Source organism: Thalassophryne amazonica, chromosome 13 (genome assembly GCF_902500255.1).
Source record: "Thalassophryne amazonica chromosome 13, fThaAma1.1, whole genome shotgun sequence".
NCBI classification, from domain to species: Eukaryota; Metazoa; Chordata; class Actinopteri; order Batrachoidiformes; family Batrachoididae; genus Thalassophryne; species Thalassophryne amazonica.
The window spans coordinates 25,324,931-25,344,304 of NC_047115.1; the positions used below are offsets into that span (position 1 = coordinate 25,324,931).

At 39.9% G+C, this 19,374-nt stretch overlaps 1 protein-coding gene across 1 annotated transcript in view; it reads left to right on the forward strand.

Annotated features, from left to right (window-relative positions):
* The first annotated feature begins 6,768 nt into the window (after window positions 1-6,768).
* Window positions 6,769-19,374, forward strand: part of LOC117523766 (ryanodine receptor 2-like) — a 224,174-nt gene continuing 211,568 nt past the window's right edge. Inside the window, 3 exon segments of the mRNA XM_034185382.1 lie at window positions 6,769-6,816; window positions 11,544-11,663; window positions 13,131-13,250. Coding sequence (XP_034041273.1) covers window positions 6,769-6,816; window positions 11,544-11,663; window positions 13,131-13,250 — 288 coding nt within the window.

A 19,374-nucleotide genomic window follows, 5' to 3' on the forward strand; every position in this document is an offset into this window, starting at 1 on the left:
TGATTTTTTTTTGTGATGCTTTAAGTTGTCCTGAGCCATGCTGATCATTGATATAGGTCTAAGTTTTTTCCTCTTGGAAAAAAAGATGACCTCTCCCCCCTCAGCACACAGAAATGATCATGCTCTAAATCCAGATCATGCTCTACCACACCACAGAACCGCCTTGGGTTTTGATTGGTAACCACTCAGGCAGACAGTCGGTCCATCCAAACATCTTGAAAATAACCATGTATCTGCTGCACCAGATGAAATGTGGGTGTCCCCTTGGCCTTCTCCAGCTACTGGGGTTCTCAATGCTTGGGGACCTCATGCCCAGAAAAATGTGCCATGTGTTCAAAGTGCCATAGCCGAAGCTGCCTCACAATGCAAGTGATATTCCTGATCAGAATCTCCTCAAGTGACTGCTTGTTTGACACAAAGTGATCCCAGTAGTACCCAAGGATCCTCCAAAGAGACAGAGTACCAAAGATATGCAGTTTTCACCTTAAGTCACTGGTTAGCGTCCATGTCACAACCATATACTAAGGAAGCACCAGAACCCTAAAGACTTGGACCTTCGTTCTCCTGTAAAGATATCAGCAACACCCGACACTTCCGTCCAGTGACCTCATGACGGAATATGTCCATTTCAAGTACCTCCTGATCGCAAAGGCCAAGGATTCAGAGACGTGTCACAGCCGAAAAATGTGAATTTCTACAAGTTCACCACTTTCACCATGTAGAGGTACACATCTGATGGCTGAGTCCAGGAACTCATTGAAAGCCTGGATCTTATTCTTGATCCAGGAACATTGCAAACCAAAACACCCTGATTCCTCACTCAGCTTCTCAACTACTGCAATCAGAGTATCCATCAAATCCATGAAGATCACAGCATTGTTTGGATCATCAATGTCACAAACTTGTCCTTGCCAAAAAAAGCACCAAAACCACTGGTTTTCACAACCCTACCAAACATCCTGTCCATTCAAGCACTGGACAGAGTATGACCCAGACCAAGGGCCAATGAGCCTTATCTGTAAATGTTAATTACATATTTTATTAACTTCTGGCATCCAGCCATTTCTCTGACATCTGGCTCAGAAAATAACAATATCTAATCCAACTGTTTTGTGAAAAGCAAAGCATCCAATTTGTCTAAAATAAATAAAAAAAACTGCCATTTTGAACTCTAAACTTTGCCTGTAATGTTTGTGCTCACTGACTAAATGCCTTTCTACGGTTCTTTCAGTTCTCTTCAGAAATACATTTGGGAGTAGGAAATAAGAACTGATGTTTTCCTATTTTTCAGATTTGTGAAATTACACAAATGTATTAGTGACATCATCGACATTATTATGTTGTTGCTCATGTTAGTTGCTGTTCTTGCATAAAATGAAATTTGAGAAAAAAATCTGTTATTTCTTGAAAGTTTCCGCTACATTGTTGTTTTTGAACTAACAAATATTGTCCAAATTAGCAAAACAATGTAGTTTCTTGGAAGTGGATTATGGGCCACTTGGAAAAACATTAAACCCAATGCATTGGTGCACTTTTTAAATAAAAGTAATTCCTTTGAGAATAATTGCTATTTTTAAAGTATCGTAATTAGTGAAAGTTTCCTATTTTTTCAACAAACTGTAATTACACCCTGTTATTAATAAGTGTAGTAAGCTAAGCTTTCTACTTGAAGATGACTAAATTCAATAAACTGTTGTGAGAAATGTTTGATTCTTATTGCTCATATTTTGTTTTTAAATTGCTGCATTTTAATTCACAAGCAGCGATGGCCACTAAGCCAACGTTTTGGATCTCAAAGAAACTGCAAGTTAATTTGAAGAGACAACACGAGAGCAATGGAAGAAGTGTCTGCTTCAGCTACATTCGTGCAAAATCCTTTCTGCTGGGTTGTGTGGATCTGTGACCACCTTACTTTAACTGCTGCAGAACAATCAGAAAGTAACAGGCTGCTTATCTAGTTAAGTACAATTATGTGCAAAAACAGCCTGTTTCTCTCACTGACAACTACACCTGCTCCTAATCCGTCATCATCCCAGCATCCACTCACTTTGAGGTCAGCAGCCACTCATTTGTTTGATTTATCTCTGAATCACAAATCCTAATTGAAAAGGTAAACAAGAAGACCAAATTTACTGACAAACAAAAAGATCTATTAGCACAAGGAGCATCTGGTGATGTCAGAAAATTTGACCCTAGGATACAGTGGCTCACTGAATCATAGGCATGCTTCCTCTCTTCCTCTGGGAGTAAAAATCTGGTCAACAAATGTGACAGAAATCAGATTACAATATGCAGAATTATTATAACACATACACACACACACACACACATATGTGTGTGTGTGTGTGTGTGTGTACACGGTGCACCTGGAAAGTATTCACAGCGCTTCATTTTTTCACATTTTGTTATGTTACAGCCTTACTCCAAAATGGAGCAAATTAATTTTTTCCCCTCAAAGTTCTACTCACAACACCCCATAATGACAACATGAAAAATTATTTTTTTTATTTTTTTGCAAATTTATGAAAAACTTAAAAAAATAACGTGTGCATAAGTATTCACACTCTTTGCTCAGTACTTTCTTGATGCACCTTTGGCAGCCATTACAGCCTCAAGTTTTCTTGAATACGATGCCACAAGCTTGGCGTATGTATCTTTGGGCTGTTTTGCTCATTCCTCTTTACAGCACTTCTCAAGCTCCATCAGGTTGGATGGGGACCGTTGGTGCACAGCCATTTTCAGATCTCTCCAGAGATGTTCAATTTGATTCAGATCTGGGCTCTGGCTGGGCCACCAGTCAGTCAAGAGTCAAGTCGCCCCAGTCTGAGGTCAAGAGCGTTCTGGAGCAGGTTTTCATCCAGGATGTCTCTCTACGTTGCTGCATGCAATCCTGACTAGTCTCCCAGTTCCTGACCCTGAAAAACATCCCTGCAGCATGATGCTGCCACCACCATGCTTCACTGTAGGGATAGTGCCTGGTTTCCTCCAAACGTGACACCTGGCATTCACACCAAAGAGTTCAATCTTTGTCTCATCAGATCAGAGAATTTTGTTTCTCATGGTCTGAGAGTCCTTCAGGTGTGTTTCGGTAAACTCAAGTGGGCTGCCATGGCTTCTTTCTGATCACACTACCGTACAGGCCTAATTGGTGGATTGCTGCAGAGATGGTTGTCCTTCTGGAAGGTTCTCCTCTCTCCACAGAGGAATACTGGTGCTCTGACAGAGTGACCATTGCATTCTTAATCACCTCCCTGATTAAGGCCCTTCTCCCCTGATTGCTCGGTTTAGACGTGCGGTCAGGTTTAGGAAGAGTACCGGTGGATCCAGACTTCTTCCATTTACAGATAATGAAGACCACTATGCTCACTGGGACCTTCAAAGCAGCAGAAATGTTTCTGTACCCTTCCTCAGATTTGTGCCTCAAGACATTCCTGTCTTGGAGGTCTACAGACAATTCCTTTCCTTTCCTTTCCTTCATGCTTGATTTGTGCTCTGACACGCACTGTCAACTGTGGGACCTCATATGTAGACAGGTGTGTGCCTTTCCAAATCAAGTCCAATCAACTGAATTTACCCAGGTGGACTCCAATTAAGCTGTAGAAACATCTCAAGGATGATCAGTGGAAACAGGATGCACCTGAGCTCAATTCTGTGCTTCAAGGCAAAGGCTGTGAATACCTATGTCAATGGGATTTCTTAGGTTTTTTTTTATTTTTAGTAAATTTGCAAAAATTTAAACAACAACAACAAAAACAAAATAAAAAGCTTTTCACATTGTCATTATGGGATGTTGTGTGCAGCAATTTAAGGAAAAAAATTACCTTCATACATTTTGGAAAAAGGCTGTAACATAAAATGTGGACATGGTGGTTCTGGATATACCCCCTCCCTTCGCAAGTCTCTCCTTTGTTCCTCCTCCATCAAGTGGTGGTACATGATAGCTGCCTTTTTTTGAGGTAAAAGACTGAAGTATCATTGACTAAAATAAGATTAGCCTCCTCTGCACCAGACTAAAAACTTCAGCCAGCTAATGTGAAACTTTAGCCGACTAAGCGCCCGGTCCCACTGGTGTTTAGGAAGATTTGCGTATGAATTGCGCACAAAATTGGTTCATATTCACTAAACAGCCGCAATATCCGTGAAACATGCTTGTATGAGTCGGCCAATAGCCGCACACGTCCGCAAGTATCTGCAGAGGCACGTTTTTCCGTTGCCAGGATTTTTGAGCTGCACAAAATTTCGGTTGCGGATGACATCCGCCTTACATACGCAATACATAATCTATGCGCTGTATATCCGCTGTTATCTGCTGATAACCGCAACTGACAGGGTATTGCGGCTTGGCAGCGGACTGGTCCAGTGTGTAAAACAGATATATAGCGTGCCTATCACGTCCACATCCCAAACTAAAATAATATCTGGCGAATGCATACAGACTGGCCATGAATAAAGCATTTGTATTACATCTGCTTTGCATCTGATTTGTGGACAATTTGCAAATGCATAACAAACAGAAATTGACATACTTGCCAATCATTGCCAGTCCAGCTGTGGAGACGTACAGATGTAGTTATGGATCCCCAAAGACGTAGTGTGATAGTTGCTGCCATCCAACAATATCAATCAATCAATCAATTTTTTTTTTATATAGCGCCAAATCACAACAAACAGTTGCCCCAAGGCGCTTTATATTGTAAGGCAAGGCCATACGATAATTATGTAAAACCCCAACGGTCAAAACGACCCCCTGTGAGCAAGCACTTGGCTACAGTGGGAAGGAAAAACTCCCTTTTAACAGGAAGAAACCTCCAGCAGAACCAGGCTCGGGGAGGGGCAGTCTTCTGCTGGGACTGGTTGGGGCTGAGGGAGAGAACCAGGAAAAAGACATGCTGTGGAGGGGAGCAGAGATCGATCACTAATGATTAAATGCAGAGTGGTGCATACAGAGCAAAAAGAGAAAGAAACAGTGCATCATGGGAACCCCCCAGCAGTCTAAGTCTATAGCAGCATAACTAAGGGATGGTTCAGGGTCACCTGATCCAGCCCTAACTATAAGCTTTAGCAAAAAGGAAAGTTTTAAGCCTAATCTTAAAAGTAGAGAGGGTGTCTGTCTCCCTGATCTGAATTGGGAGCTGGATCCACAGGAGAGGATATACCAATATACCAATCAACGCGTCCAAGTCCAGCAATCGCTCCAGAGGCTGTGGTGTTGGTGTGAATAGTGATGCCGACAGGCCTGAGTGCGCTTCTGTTATGACCGCAATGCAGATGCCGCGCACGCACAATACAACCGGTGTTGCAGCCACACGTGCGCGATGCATTTTCAATACATGTGTTATACATCCGTGATTGTTTGTCATATTTGCTATACATTATTACTATATCTGTAATTCATACTGAGACATTTGTCATTTTTGGCCAATTTTGTTGCGGACGACAACGAACGCCTGTAATTTGTATACTCAATTCATGTGCAATTAATCCTCTCCCCAGTGGGACTGGGCCTTAAACACTTTGTGTAACAAGTAATGTCAAAAAATTCATCTACTAAGTGAGTTTAGTTGACTAAACAACATTAGATGTCTTTATAAAACCGGGTCCAGGTGTTTGTAATAAAAAACTCCAAATCAAACACACATAGCCCTCCACGACAGCGAGCAGCAGCATCAAGCGGACACTGAATTGGGTTCAGCAGCTGTCACTCAAAAGGACCAAGCCCCCAATTATACATAATGTTATGGCTTAAAATGTCTGAAACAAATGTCTGTTCAGGCCCCTTCACACATAACATGATTGAAGCCGACTGGCACACAAAGGAGGAACCACATTGTGAAAAATCAGAGGTGCCTCAAACCCCTCATAGAGCAGTTGCCACAACCATCCCTGCACACCAGCGGCCGAAAGACAGCGAGGGCCCTGCGAGTGCCCATTCAACCCCCCTCTTGGCAGGTATTGACCAAACTCTGAGGAGGGAGAAAATAATTTACTTTCTACACCATACAGACATGCCAGTGTCTTACTGGAGTCATGCACAGGCAGACAGTTTTTACTTATGGTTAAAATTTTAAACAAACTAATTCTGGACAAGTTATTGGAATTAACGTCACGTCTGTCAATTTACAAAGTGAAAATATATGTTTTCGTTTTAAAGTAATACACTAATTTTGAAGGTTTTAGCATTTAGATGCACATGCCGCAATGCATTATGGGAACATTTCTTTTCTGACATCAGTGGTTGCTTGGTCGGTAAACACGTGTTACTGAAACGTGGTGGGTTTTACAAATAAATCTGTATTTGTAAATATGTCTTTTTTTTCATTTGTTAAAAAACAGCCAATTTGAAAACTAAAAAATTCTGTTTAAGTGATTCATCATCACTTTTAGCAAACGTATGGCAAATAGTGTTCACACTGCCATGAACACTGCCATATACTGGATAGTAGATGGTCGAGTTTTAAAACATTTTAATATGGAGTTGAATGGGACTCGCTTCTGGAGCCAGCCTCAATTGACCAGTCAAGCAACTGCAACCTTTTCTTCTTCAGGTAGGGTTTCATCTGAGAACATCAAAGCTGATCATAAAAACCCAGCCTTGATCACCAATGAATAAATTAAGTAATATGACACCTTTGTCTCATTAGCAGACTCCGCCCACTCTATCCTGTCCCGCCCATCTGACTTTGAGCTGCTGCTCCAGAATTCTCTTCTATCTCCTAAAAGTGACACCAATGAGTTTTCAACAAACCTTCAGTGGGTTTGTTGGACATAATGACTGATACTGGTGAGGGTGAAGATGAATTCCAGTTTCTACGAATGGTGAGCTGCAGAATTGCTAATTTATTGTGAAACTACTCACATTTTTCACATGTGGCTAAGTCAAACCAGCTAGCTACAGATCTCATGTGCCACCAGCTGGGTGGCAGTGAGTCAGCATTTCATATTTTGAAGCAGCTTAACTACAATTTAAGCCCTGTTAAGTAACAGGTACACTTCATTCTGATAGTCATGTCAATTAAACAAAATGTAATTGTTTAATAAAGTGTCTAACATCAAGGCTATAACTAATATTTATTTTCAGTATCAGTTAAACTAAGCTAATATTTTATCAGTGATCTGATTCATTATTTGGTCACTAAATTGTCATTGCAATTTCATTTTTAAGAGGTCCAGTTTTGGATTATTTTTATTGCTAATTACTAAGTCGATATCTAAGTATAAGTAAATCTATTTAGTTGATATCATTTAGTCTAGAAATTGTCAGAAAAAAAGTGAAAAATGTCATAACAGTTTGACACATGTCCAAAAACTCACGTGATTTTTACGCTGATTTCTTACTGAGAAAAATAATGAGCAAATCCCCACCCTGGAATTGTTGAAACATGTAAAGATTGTAATTTTTCCCTTCATGGATTACTTAATTAGTTAAATCCACTATTAAAATAGGTAGCAATGATTTTCTTTTAATCAGCAAATTTTGCAATTGTTTTTTGCAGTGTCTGTTAATTTTTTGTTGTCTAAACTATAGGCTGACTTTTCCTACTTTTTTTAGCTTAAGCTTCAAGATATTTTTATTAACATAATAACTCAGTCATAGTAGAGCGATTTATTTATTTATTTTACATTGTCAAATAGTTTTTTTTTCCATTAATTTGTTTTTAAATTAATTTAAGTTAATACAATTTAAATTAATATATTTTTAAATGATTGGAAAATGAAAACGACAACAAAATCAATTACAATTTCTACATTTGACATTTTCAAATTGCTTGTTGTGACTGACAGTGTTCAATGTTTTCAATTTTTCCGTTTTGTTAAACAGAGAACAAAATCCTTGCTGTTCTTCCTTAATAAGGAATTTTAGCTTTATTTGTATGACTCCATTTATTAGTACAGCTACAAATGACTTTCAGATTTAAATGATTTATCCTTTTTGCATTAGTATACAGCCCATTTTAACATTTCAATATTTCTGTATAATATTTTATATATTAACTACTTTAGTATCAGCATGGGATTACTCAATCAAGTGTAACTTTATGATACATTTAATAATTTATAACTAATGCACAGTTTGCCCACAGTGTAATAACGGCAGTGTCATTTTCACTGTCTGAGTCGTTTTATTTTGTTTTGTCACTGACGTGCACAGTAATGGACGGCTTTTTTCATCTTCTGGTATGATCATATCATTGTTCCCTTGTTGTAAATTGTCCTCTCACAGCTTGTTATCTTTGCCCTCTGATAAGGGCATGTCACAGGGAGAGTGGTGAGGATATGACACACAAACATAGTGGTGGAGGTGTTTGCCTTTGCAGATCATACCAAGCTTATTTGGGATGATGCACTCATTACACGTGAATGTAAAATCATGATCAGAATTACTAACAGCTCCGAATGATCTCAGCAGTGATAGTCATGTCTGGGTCCTGGAGATCGAGAGATTCCTGGGAAGAGTCATGGTGTCGCTCAACAGAGGTGTTCAACGATGCCGGTATTTTGCAGGAAAATGAAGATTTAAGTTTTTAGGATCCTAGAGGTTCCTGTCTTACGGAACTGTATGGTTATGAGACTTGGACATTAACCAGTGACCTAAGGCGATAGCTGGGTTTTTTGCCACTAGGTCTTTTTGGGGGTTTGTTGGGTACAGCTGGAATGACTTTGTGGAAAAACAAGCAGTTACTTTTTGGAAGAATGTGATGAGTAAGACATACCATGTACCAAATTTCTCTGGGGATGATCCAACACACAGCTGCCTCAGTGCTGCCGACCCCAGTAGCTGGAGAAGGCCGCTGCGGCACATAGATGGTTTCTTTCAAGATGTGAGATGGACTGGTTGTCTTCCTGTGTGGTTGCTATCTGAGATTCAAAGCTGTTCTGTTGTGTGGTGAACGTGTCAAAACCCAAAATTATGAACACAATTTAAAATGGGTTGAGAAAGAAATGCAAATCAACCAGTTTTTTTCCTAAATCATTGGCCCAATGGATTGACAGTAAATTCATTACAGGGTGCCAAATATTTATTTCACTGTATGAAAGCATTTTGTTGTTGTTGTTCAGTAACTTTAAATATTTTATTAAATATTCTGTTTATACATAATTGGTTCACATTTTTTCTTAACATACTTTAAATTTTAGACTTAAAATTCAGATGGTGCTAATAATTCTGACCAGGCTACATAACTGCACAGCACCAATATTGTTAAAATGCATGTGAAGCCGTGGATGAATCGATGCACATCATTTGGTTTATTGTGGCTGTAATTTGATTATATCTTGCTGTGCACTGGCTAAATGTGCCATGAAGAAGAGCAGAATCTCTCTCTATCAGAGGCTAGATAAATGTCCCTACAGTGAGGAGTGTGTCTGACTGATTCCAGAGTACTGCTGATATGGAGAGGGGTGAAAGATGGATAAATTGGGGGTCAGACAGTGCAGTGATTTCCCAATATGGTGGTATTCACCCTGGGTACAGAGAGTGGTGAGTAGTACTGGTTGATCCTTGGAAACATAAATCGATAGCTCCATTAATAGATAGGGAAAGCAGAATTCCATAGATAGTCAGATAAAATTTAGTTTCAATATATGGACATGTAAATTTGCAGTGTAAACTGTGGTAAACATTGGATGTTTGCACCCACTACATGCACATTTGCAGTCTAGACAGTGAGAGACATTGGATGTTTGCACTGACTTTACACTGATACTTCAATTTATGCTGTCCCACATCCAGATTTATGCACCCTTTTGAAAGAAAGTAAAGAATCGATGCAAGCAAGAAAACCAGGCAGTATGTAAGGTTTGGAACAATGCATTTCATATCGTGATAATTATATCATGGAGCCCGTATCAAATCGTATTTGTTTAAATAAATACATAAAACAGAACTACTCTATGGAAGAAATATTGACCTATTGCCGAAGTATAAATGGTTGATTTAATATGCAAAAACAAAATAGATATCAAGGATCACAGTTTATACTTCAGAATAATTTGTTTCTTTACTGTTAAACATTCACAACACAAAATTAGTGTGAACTAGCGTGTTTCCCGTGGAGATCCACGGGCTCTAGATTGGGTAGTGTTTATAAAATAGGTAGCCGACATTTTTCAAAGGTGGTAATAAATTGTGCAAACTTTCTATAATGAGTTGGAATGGCATGTGAATCTAGAATGATTTTAGAACCTTAGACATTGGACCTCAACAGTTTTTAGAACAAGAACTCAACCCTTTTATTTCCTGTTAATTACATAATTTTTGAATGTTAGTTTACTGTCTTGATGTATTTATAAATTGTTTAGTTTCCTGTTACCATATGCACACTATTATTATTATTTTATTTTTTACTTCTGTTTAGTCATTTGATTTTTAAATTTACCACAATGGAAATAAGTGTTAATTTTTTTATGTCATCCAGTATTTTAACATATTTTCAATTTATTATGTACTTACAAATAAAATCACACACTCATGCTTTTAATATGTAGATGATTTACCATCCCTGCTGGATTAGCGTGTGAATCCAGAATGTAACCATCAGTGTCCATTGTTCAGCGGTTATTAGATGATTTATGTAGCTTTATGTAGATTTATGTAGCCCTATCAACGTTCGGTTTTGGCGCCATTCATCCTTGACCCAAACGGTAAATGTCAGCTCTCCCCAGTTTGTGTGTGGTTAAAATTAAGACACACACAGCTGTTTGATTTTTCGGCATTCTGCTGTACGCAAGTACTTTTAATTTGACAAACAGCGGCGTGGTGGAAGACATTAAAAACACTACACATTTCACTCATGGTGCCAACATGACACTTAACTCACTCATGGTGACAGCAATATAACAGTTATGTAAACTGACAATTTAAGTACAAAAGCACAATAAATCAATAACACTAACAACACTGTTAAACTAACATAAACCACAATAACAACATTTAAAACTGATCAGTGGTAACAGGATGCACCTAAGTTCAATTTTGAACTTCATGGCAAAGGCTGTGAATACCTATGTCAATGGGATTTCTTAGTTTTTTCATTTCTAATAAATTTGCAAAAATAAATAAATAAATAAAAATAAAAAAAATCACATGGTCATTATCCCTTGTCACTATCAAATTGTGACAGACGTATCTTGATATTATCACATATAGGGTTAGTGTCTTGTTCCACTCCTACAATATGTACAGATCATTTACTTGATCAGAAAATAATTGAATAGTGCAAGAGACAACCATATATGCACCCATAGAATTGGCCAGCAGGAATGTCTAGGTGAAGTTGAAGATTTTTCACCACCACAAAATGTGAGCTAAAATTTGTGTAAGCACTCGATTTATTTGTTGGACTATCAGGCCAGTGAATTCGATGTTTAGTTGCTTTAACTACCATGAAGGTAAAAAAAAAAAAAAATCAATGTTATTCTGTCCGCTGGGGTACAACTGACACTGTGAGTGTGCTGGAATTTTTGACATACTATATGTTGTCTGTGTTTTTTTTTTTAATTGTACAGTGTGTGGTATGCTTATTTTGTGTGTGTTTGGGGACTAGGGAGATGAGGTGGTTTTGCAGAGTACCTTCACATCCAGGGAAGAACATGTGAAATTCTGTCTTGCTGCTGAGAGCTTTGGCAGTAGACTTTGCAAACTTGAACCCACCTCCAATTGCAAGGTAACAAAGTCCTTCTCACTATTCCTCAGTGCAGCATGCCAGTTAATTATCATCCAGCATACTCTAAATGTGTATTACAGTACAAACGGATGATGAAAATAATATAGTGTTTGTACAATGAAGAATAAAAAAAGACTGGTGACTATGAGTTAATTTACAATTGTGGAAAAATGAAATTATTAAACAGAAAAATTGTAGTTTAGAAATGCATTCAGGATTTATTTTTCATCATCACTCTGAATGAGGATGACCTTATGACAGATAACAGAGAGCAGAGTGACTCCGCAGTTTTTCAGTAACAGAAGTTCTGATGAATAGTTCAAACACAAAGATGTGGTCCATGGAACTGAGGCAGAGGGCAGAACATTCAGGATATCAGCCTGTTAGGCAACAGCATCCTGAAGGGCTTAAGCAGAGTCCGTGTTCAAAAGACAATCAGCCTGACTACTAATGGTGAGAGTAAATCAAAGGCAACAGTGTCTGAAAGAGTCAAGACTGAGACAGATTCCAAAGACAGGCAGTAATTCTAATCACGATTAAACTAAGTCAGTGTGACAACGGTGTCCAAAAGGTTAAGCCTAGGGATGGGTATCGAGAACCGGTTCTTTTCAAGAATCGTTAAGAAATGATTTGATCCACCAACATCAATAGCCTTTTTGCTTAACGATTCCCTTATCTGTTCTTCAGAGCGGCTGTTGTTTTTGAGGGTGTTTGTCGGAAAAATGATCATTTCTCTACGTTGATTGCAGACCCTGCAGCCTGCCTGTAATCAACCGCTTCTGTAACGACTCCGCTTTGAAGCTTGAAGCAACAAAGCAGCAGGTCGGAGCACTGCTTCGTTGGATCTCTGCTTTGCTGCTTTTCAGAAGCGACAAGTCTGCTTCTTAACCCCTTACATGTTAGTGATTTTCCAGTCAGGCTGGGATTTGAACCGAGGATCCTCTTGGTCTCAAGCCCAACGCTTAACCACTAGACCATCATCTCCCCATGAGCATCAGCCTCAGGGCCTGTAAAGGACTTACTGCTTATTCTTTTAAGAAAGGTGCTTGCCTTCTACACATGAATCATTGACATATAGGAAGCCTATGAATAGTGTTTTTGACAGCTCCTCTGTCCCTCTGCATTAAATTTTAATGAGCGTCTTCTGATTGTTTCACTACATTACCTAAAAGCACATTCAAAAGTTGGCTCATAGTTTCTTACTTCTCTTTCACCCCTTTATTAATATTGCATGGCATTAATATTTCATTCAAGCTCAAAATGTTTCCTTACTTATTTATTCAGCTTCGTTTGATAATTTATGTCTCTGTCTTTTTTTTTTTTTGGTGGCAGAGTTTCACCCTTTTTCTGCCAGTTTGCCATGCCTAGTTCCCAAATGGCCATAGGCTTTGTCGCTGCTAACTCCAGTTTTTGGCCTGGGGAGGGTGATACCACAGTGACACTTTATCTTGTCTCTATTTTTACCAGAATGTTCCACCAGACCTGTCTCTATGTGGCTTTATCCTGGCCCATTGTCTGTCTGTTCAAGCCCTGGAGGAGATGTTGGCTCACAGCGAGAACCTGGCTGCAGGGGTGAGAGCCTTTTCTGTTCTCTGGTGGTTTAATCTTTTCAGACAATATAAAATTTTCATTACTTTGGGGCATTTTTGTCTTCGACAGTCTGGAGTCGAGAAGCAGGCGGAAAACGTAAGGACATGCAACAAAGGTTCCCACCAGCTAGAAACAAACTGGGGAAGATGTGGTGGTTTATATTAGGGAGGGCTTTAATAAAAAACACCACTGGGACTAGCTCCTGATTGCCAGTCTCCCAGGCTCACAGGCACTAGTACCATTTGTTGGTTTGCTTCCTGCAGCTGTTTCCATGTGGATGAAACAACCCAGAACTTTATGTAAAGTAGGGATTGTGCTCATGGCAAGAAATATAATTTTCTGAAATTTTAGTGTTTGACCAATCACTGCTGCTTGGTACAGCATGCTCCTTCTGAGTAGCGTCTGAATCATGAAAAAAGGTCTTACCTCAAAAGCAAAAAATACAAAACACCCCTTCTTTTTGCTCTGGAACAAGTACAGTTTGGGAGCATGTGCCGGTGCCACATGTTGCTGTATCCACCACAACACAGAACCTCCATGAGCCCTGAATGACAACCAGATCCATCCCCACCTGTCAAAAGTAAACATTTATCTGCCGTGGACAGGTGAAACATGGGTGTCCCATTGGTCTTCTTCAGCTGCTAGCAGTCATAGACGGTGTGGGTCTGCCAGTGGCAACAAGTCTAATTTCATGTCTCATGATGCGAAAAGCAATTATTGTGTCTTTAAGGCTGCCAAGATGCCGGACACAAAGTTTTAACATTGCAGCTACTAGTCAATTAATTGTTGATCACTTTGTTGATGAAAAGGAAATGACTCAATGAAAATTTTGGTTGTCAGTTCTTCATTTAAGTGACTTTTCATGCAAAAATGGAAATTTTTAACTCTGAGCCAATCTTGTTGCTCCCTATTTGTTAAAGAAAATCCTCACTGCTATAGTAAAAAAAAAGTAATAAGACAGCAGAAGTAGATAGATATGACCAAGCTGCATGCTCGCTGACCTCATGCATAGGTGCGTGCTTTTGTTCAGCATGGATCCATTGTCGGAGGAAGGCTCATCTTGAGTACTCCAACTGTCTCTGTTTCCTTTCAAATCAAATCAAATCAATTTTATTTATATAGCGCCAAATCACAACAAACAGTTGCCCCAAGGCGCTTTATATTGTAAGGCAAGGCCATACAATAATTACGTAAAAAACCCCAACGGTCAAAACGACCCCCTGTGAGCAAGCACTTGGCGACAGTGGGAAGGAAAAACTCCCTTTTAACAGGAAGAAACCTCCAGCAGAACCAGGCTCAGGGAGGGGCAGTCTTCTGCTGGGACTGGTTGGGGCTGAGGGAGAGAACCCTTTCAAGAGTAATTATTTTATTCATACAGGGTAGTGTCATGGACAGCAGTGCTCTCTTTGTCAGGCACAACTTGTTCACCTTCACATAAACCTTTCCGCTAACAGGCAATGGATTCCTGAACCGGTGCCATTCAGGGCCATTTGAATCTTGGTGCCATTTTGGGAACTGGCCCTTGTTTCCAGCAGTTTGGAATGTCGCTATTATAATCAAGGATGTCAATAAAGGAGGGCCACGGTTCACACAAAAATATTTAAAATTTTTGATTCCAGCTGAGAATCAAATTTTTAGGTTAAGCACCAGTTTAGGTTTAGTTGTCATGCTTCAAACTGTTCAAAATTTGGTGCATGAACCAGAAAAGAGCCTGCCTGTTCCTTGTTGTAGAAAAAACCCAACACTCTTTGAGTTTCACACCTTGATAGTATCTCAGCATGAGTGCAAAATCTCCATCTACAGACTGAATTCCATCAAATTGTAATCACTCTCCGTCAAGTCCATCTTGTGAAATATATAAACTCCTTTACATATATGATATCCATTCACAAATTAATCTTTTTTTCTTTGTCGCTTGTGTCCCTTATGGTCCACATGTTTAATGCAGGCGTAATGGAGCTGCATTCTAATTGGTCAAAAATGCAAGCGGGACTCAACTTTTCTGATCACCAATTAGAAACGTGTTGAGTGAGTCACTTTGGATGCGTCAGGCTTTCCCACTTCTGATTGCAAAATTCAGCAAGTGATTCTCTCTGGAAATCACTTTTAAACAACCAAAGGTAATCATGAGAACCAAAGCTTCTGTACCAAGTCAAAATCAGTTTCTGTGTTGTGTGGGCCGCTGAAGAGGAGGTACTGCTGGCCCACCACCACCAGAGGGCGCCCTGCCTGGAGTGCGGGCTCCAGGCACCAGAGGGCGCTGCCGCCTTATGAGAGCAGCCAGGGTGACAGCTGTCACCCATCAGTGGACACAGCTGACTCCACTCAGCACGGAGGTATATCACCAGGACGGCGTCTCCACCTCAGTGCCGAGATATCGCCTTAAGATAGAGGTAACAATTCTCTGCTATATTATATTGCCTTTCTGAGCATTGCAGGACAGCTGTCTACTCAAAGCTAAGTACTCACCTTCCTGCAGTATTGTGACGTGAGGTGGAGACGGCTTCTCCCCTCTCTGTGTTACTGGGTGCAGCCGCATCCACACCTGTGTGTTTGTTCTCTTGCCAGCAGTACCGGATCCGACGAGCGGAGGCAGTGGCCACCTGGGAATTCGGGACTTGGCGGTTCCAGTACTTCCAGGGTTCGGTGGCAGAGGAAATCTGGGTGGTTCCGGTTCGACTTGGACGGACGTCTCCTACCTTCGAGCCTGCCCACACGACACCAGAGGAATTCGGTTTAATCCCAAATTGTCAATTGTTGTATTGGTTGTGCACGTTCCACAACAGTAAAACCTTGTTATTTACCTTCTCCATTGTCCGTTCATTTGCGCCCCCTGTTGTGGGTCCGTGTTCCTACACTTTCACAACATTCTGAATATGTGACAATACGCATTTTTCTACTTTGTCAGTAGTGCCATCTGTATTGCGGATGCAGTTTTTAGACAACTGTTGTTGAATTCCAGGCATGAAAAAGCAGCTGTTACTGTAGCAGAAACTGAGTTGCAGCTTGGTATCGGAAGCATGCATTAGCTAAGTCCCATCTTTGCTCACAGTGGAGTCGGTGAGCATGCAGCTTGATGGTATCTATCTGGTTGTGCTATCTTCTTATTTTTTTTACTTGTTGATGTTATGGTATTATTGGTAAATAAAACGGTAGCACAAGAAGATTCATAGGGCAATGTCAAATTGGTCTCATTTAAGTGTTGAAGCCATAAAGTCATTACTTGGACCGTCTGCGTGTGAGTATCGTATTCCTGTGCATGTGAAGGCAGCTTTAACACGTTATTTCATGAAAAGGCTCATTACATTCCAGCGCTATCTGGTCTGATGACACAGATGGTGTTTTAGAACATGAAATTAGGATTTAATCAATCAATCAATCAACTTTTTTCTTATATAGCGCCAAATCACAACAAACAGTTGCCCCAAGGCGCTCCATATTGTAAGGCAAGGCCATACAATAATTATAAAAAACCCCAACGGTCAAACCGACCCCCTATGAGCAAGCACTTGGCAACAGTGGGAAGGAAAAACTCCCTTTTAACAGGAAGAAACCTCCAGCAGAACCAGGCTCAGGGAGGGGCAGTCTTCTGCTGAGACTGGTTGGGGCTGAGGGAAAAAACCAGGAAAAAGACATGCCGTGAAGGGGGGCAGAGATCGATCACTAATGATTAAATGCAGAGTGATGCATACGGAGCAAAAAGAGAAAGAAACAGTGCATCATGGGAACCCCCCCACAATCTACGTCTAAAGCAGCATAACCAAGGGATGGTCCAGGGTCACCCGATCCAGCCCTAACTATAAGCCTTAGCGAAAAGGAAAGTTTTAAGCCTAATCTTAAAAGTAGAGAGGGTATCTGTCTCCCTGATCTGAATTGGGAGCTGGTTCCACAGGAGAGGAGCCTGAAAGCTGAAGGCTCTGCCTCCCATTCTACTCTTACAAACCCTAGGAACTACAAGTAAGCCCGCAGTCTGAGAGCGAAGCGCTCTAATGGGGTAATATGGTACTATGAGGTCCCTAAGATAAGATGGGACCTGATTATTCAAAACCTTATAAGTAAGAAGAAGAATTTTAAATTCTATTCTAGAATTAACAGGAAGCCAATGAAGAGAGGCCAACACGGGTGAGATATGCTCTCTCCTGCTAGTCCCCGTCAGTACTCTAGCTGCAGCATTCTGAACCAACTGAAGGCTTTTTAGGGAACTTTTAGGACAACCTGATAATAATGAATTACAATAGTCCAGCCTAGAGGAAATAAATGCATGAATTAATTTAATCTAAAAGTATAAGCAATAAATGCTGCTGCTGATTCTGGGAGAATGTGATATTTTTGGAAAAGATAAATTTATTGAAGTTGCTCTTGCATAAACATAATTGTCAAAGAACAGACTCTAGTTACATGAAAATATTGTATACGAGCATCTGTAAATTATCATTTGGAAGACACAGCAGAAGAAAGAATTGCCTGACAAAGTTTGATATAATGTGTTACTAAAGTTGCTGTGGCATGAAAACATTAAAGATATATTTAGTCTGAATTTATGTGTATAAAATGTTATTAAATCAGATACACTATAGGCTAATAACTTTATGCAAAATACATTACATTTATTAGTGAAGGGACAGCACAGTTTTATCTACATTACCATACAATGAAGTAGACAAGTCAGATTATAGCCATTGGCTAATTTCCATCTGTTGTCCCTGGTTAATGTTTCACAGTATATTTTTGATTGTGGGAAGAAACCAGAATGCCTGGAGGAAACCCACATTTGCATGTTCTCCCTGTAAACACCACACAGAAATGTTGGGAAGCAATCCCACAACCTTCTTGCTGTGAGGTATCAATGATAACTACTAAGCCACCATGCCACCGCAGATACACCAGGGATCACTCAAATTTGAAAAATTTCCCAGGGGGAGGACCCCAGGGGGCCCTTATTAGACCACTGCACAATTTTCGCTTTCATATGATTAACTCTCAAGCAGGTGATGTGTACTTATGCTTTACTGGGAAAATATTGAGTCAAAAATATTTTTTCTGCTTGTACCCATGTGTAAGGCACACTATCAACTAAAGGTTCAGTTGTGCTCAATGGACTGGGCCTGTCACACTTTGACGATTCAGCCAGTGTATGCAGACGTATGAAAAATTTGTCGAATCCGCTGGGGTACGTCAAAAAGGTAAGGGTATGTTTTGTATAAGTTAAAATCTGATGAAGCACTCCAGAGTACATCATAGTACGGTGAGGTTGACAAAAAAATTTTGTGCATGCACAATATTTTCAACGTATGGCTCACACATCCCTCATATGCGGGCCATAAGTTGGGGTAAGTTGCGTGATTGTTGACAGACATAGGTCGAAATGCATAAAGATAATGTCTAGCATACCTAAAATGTATTTCTGACATGAATAACATGCATTGAACCAATGTGTATGCCAATGTGTTATATTGAACTTATCTCCAACTCATATTGAAGTATATAGGTGTATTTGACGTGTTCCAGATGACCGCAGAACTTACTAAACATTTCAGCTGCCATATACAACCCCTGGCAATAATTATGGAATCACCGGCCTCGGAGGATGTTCTTTCAGTTGTTTAATTTTGTAGAAAAAAAGCAGATCACAGACATGACACAAAACTAAAGTCATTTCAAATGGCAACTTTCTGGCTTTAAGAAACACTATAAGAAATCAGGAAAAAAAATTGTGGCAGTCAGTAACGGTTACTTTTTTAGACCAAGCAGAGGGAAAAAAATATGGACTCACTCAATTCTGACGAAAAAATTATGGAATCATGAAAAACAAAAGAACGCTCCAACACATCTCTAGTATTTTGTTGCACCACCTCTGGCTTTTATATCAGCTTGCAGTCTCTGAGGCATGGACTTAATGAGTGACAAACAGTACTCTTCATCAATCTGGCTTCAACTTTCTCTGATTGCTGTTGCCAGATCAGCTTTGCAGGTTGGAGCCTTGCCATGGACCATTTTCTTCAACTTCCACCAAGATTTTCAATTGGATTAAGATCCGGACTATTTGCAGGCCATGACATTGACCCTATGTGTCTTTTTGCAAGGAATGTTTTCACAGTTTTTGCTCTATGGCAAGATGCAT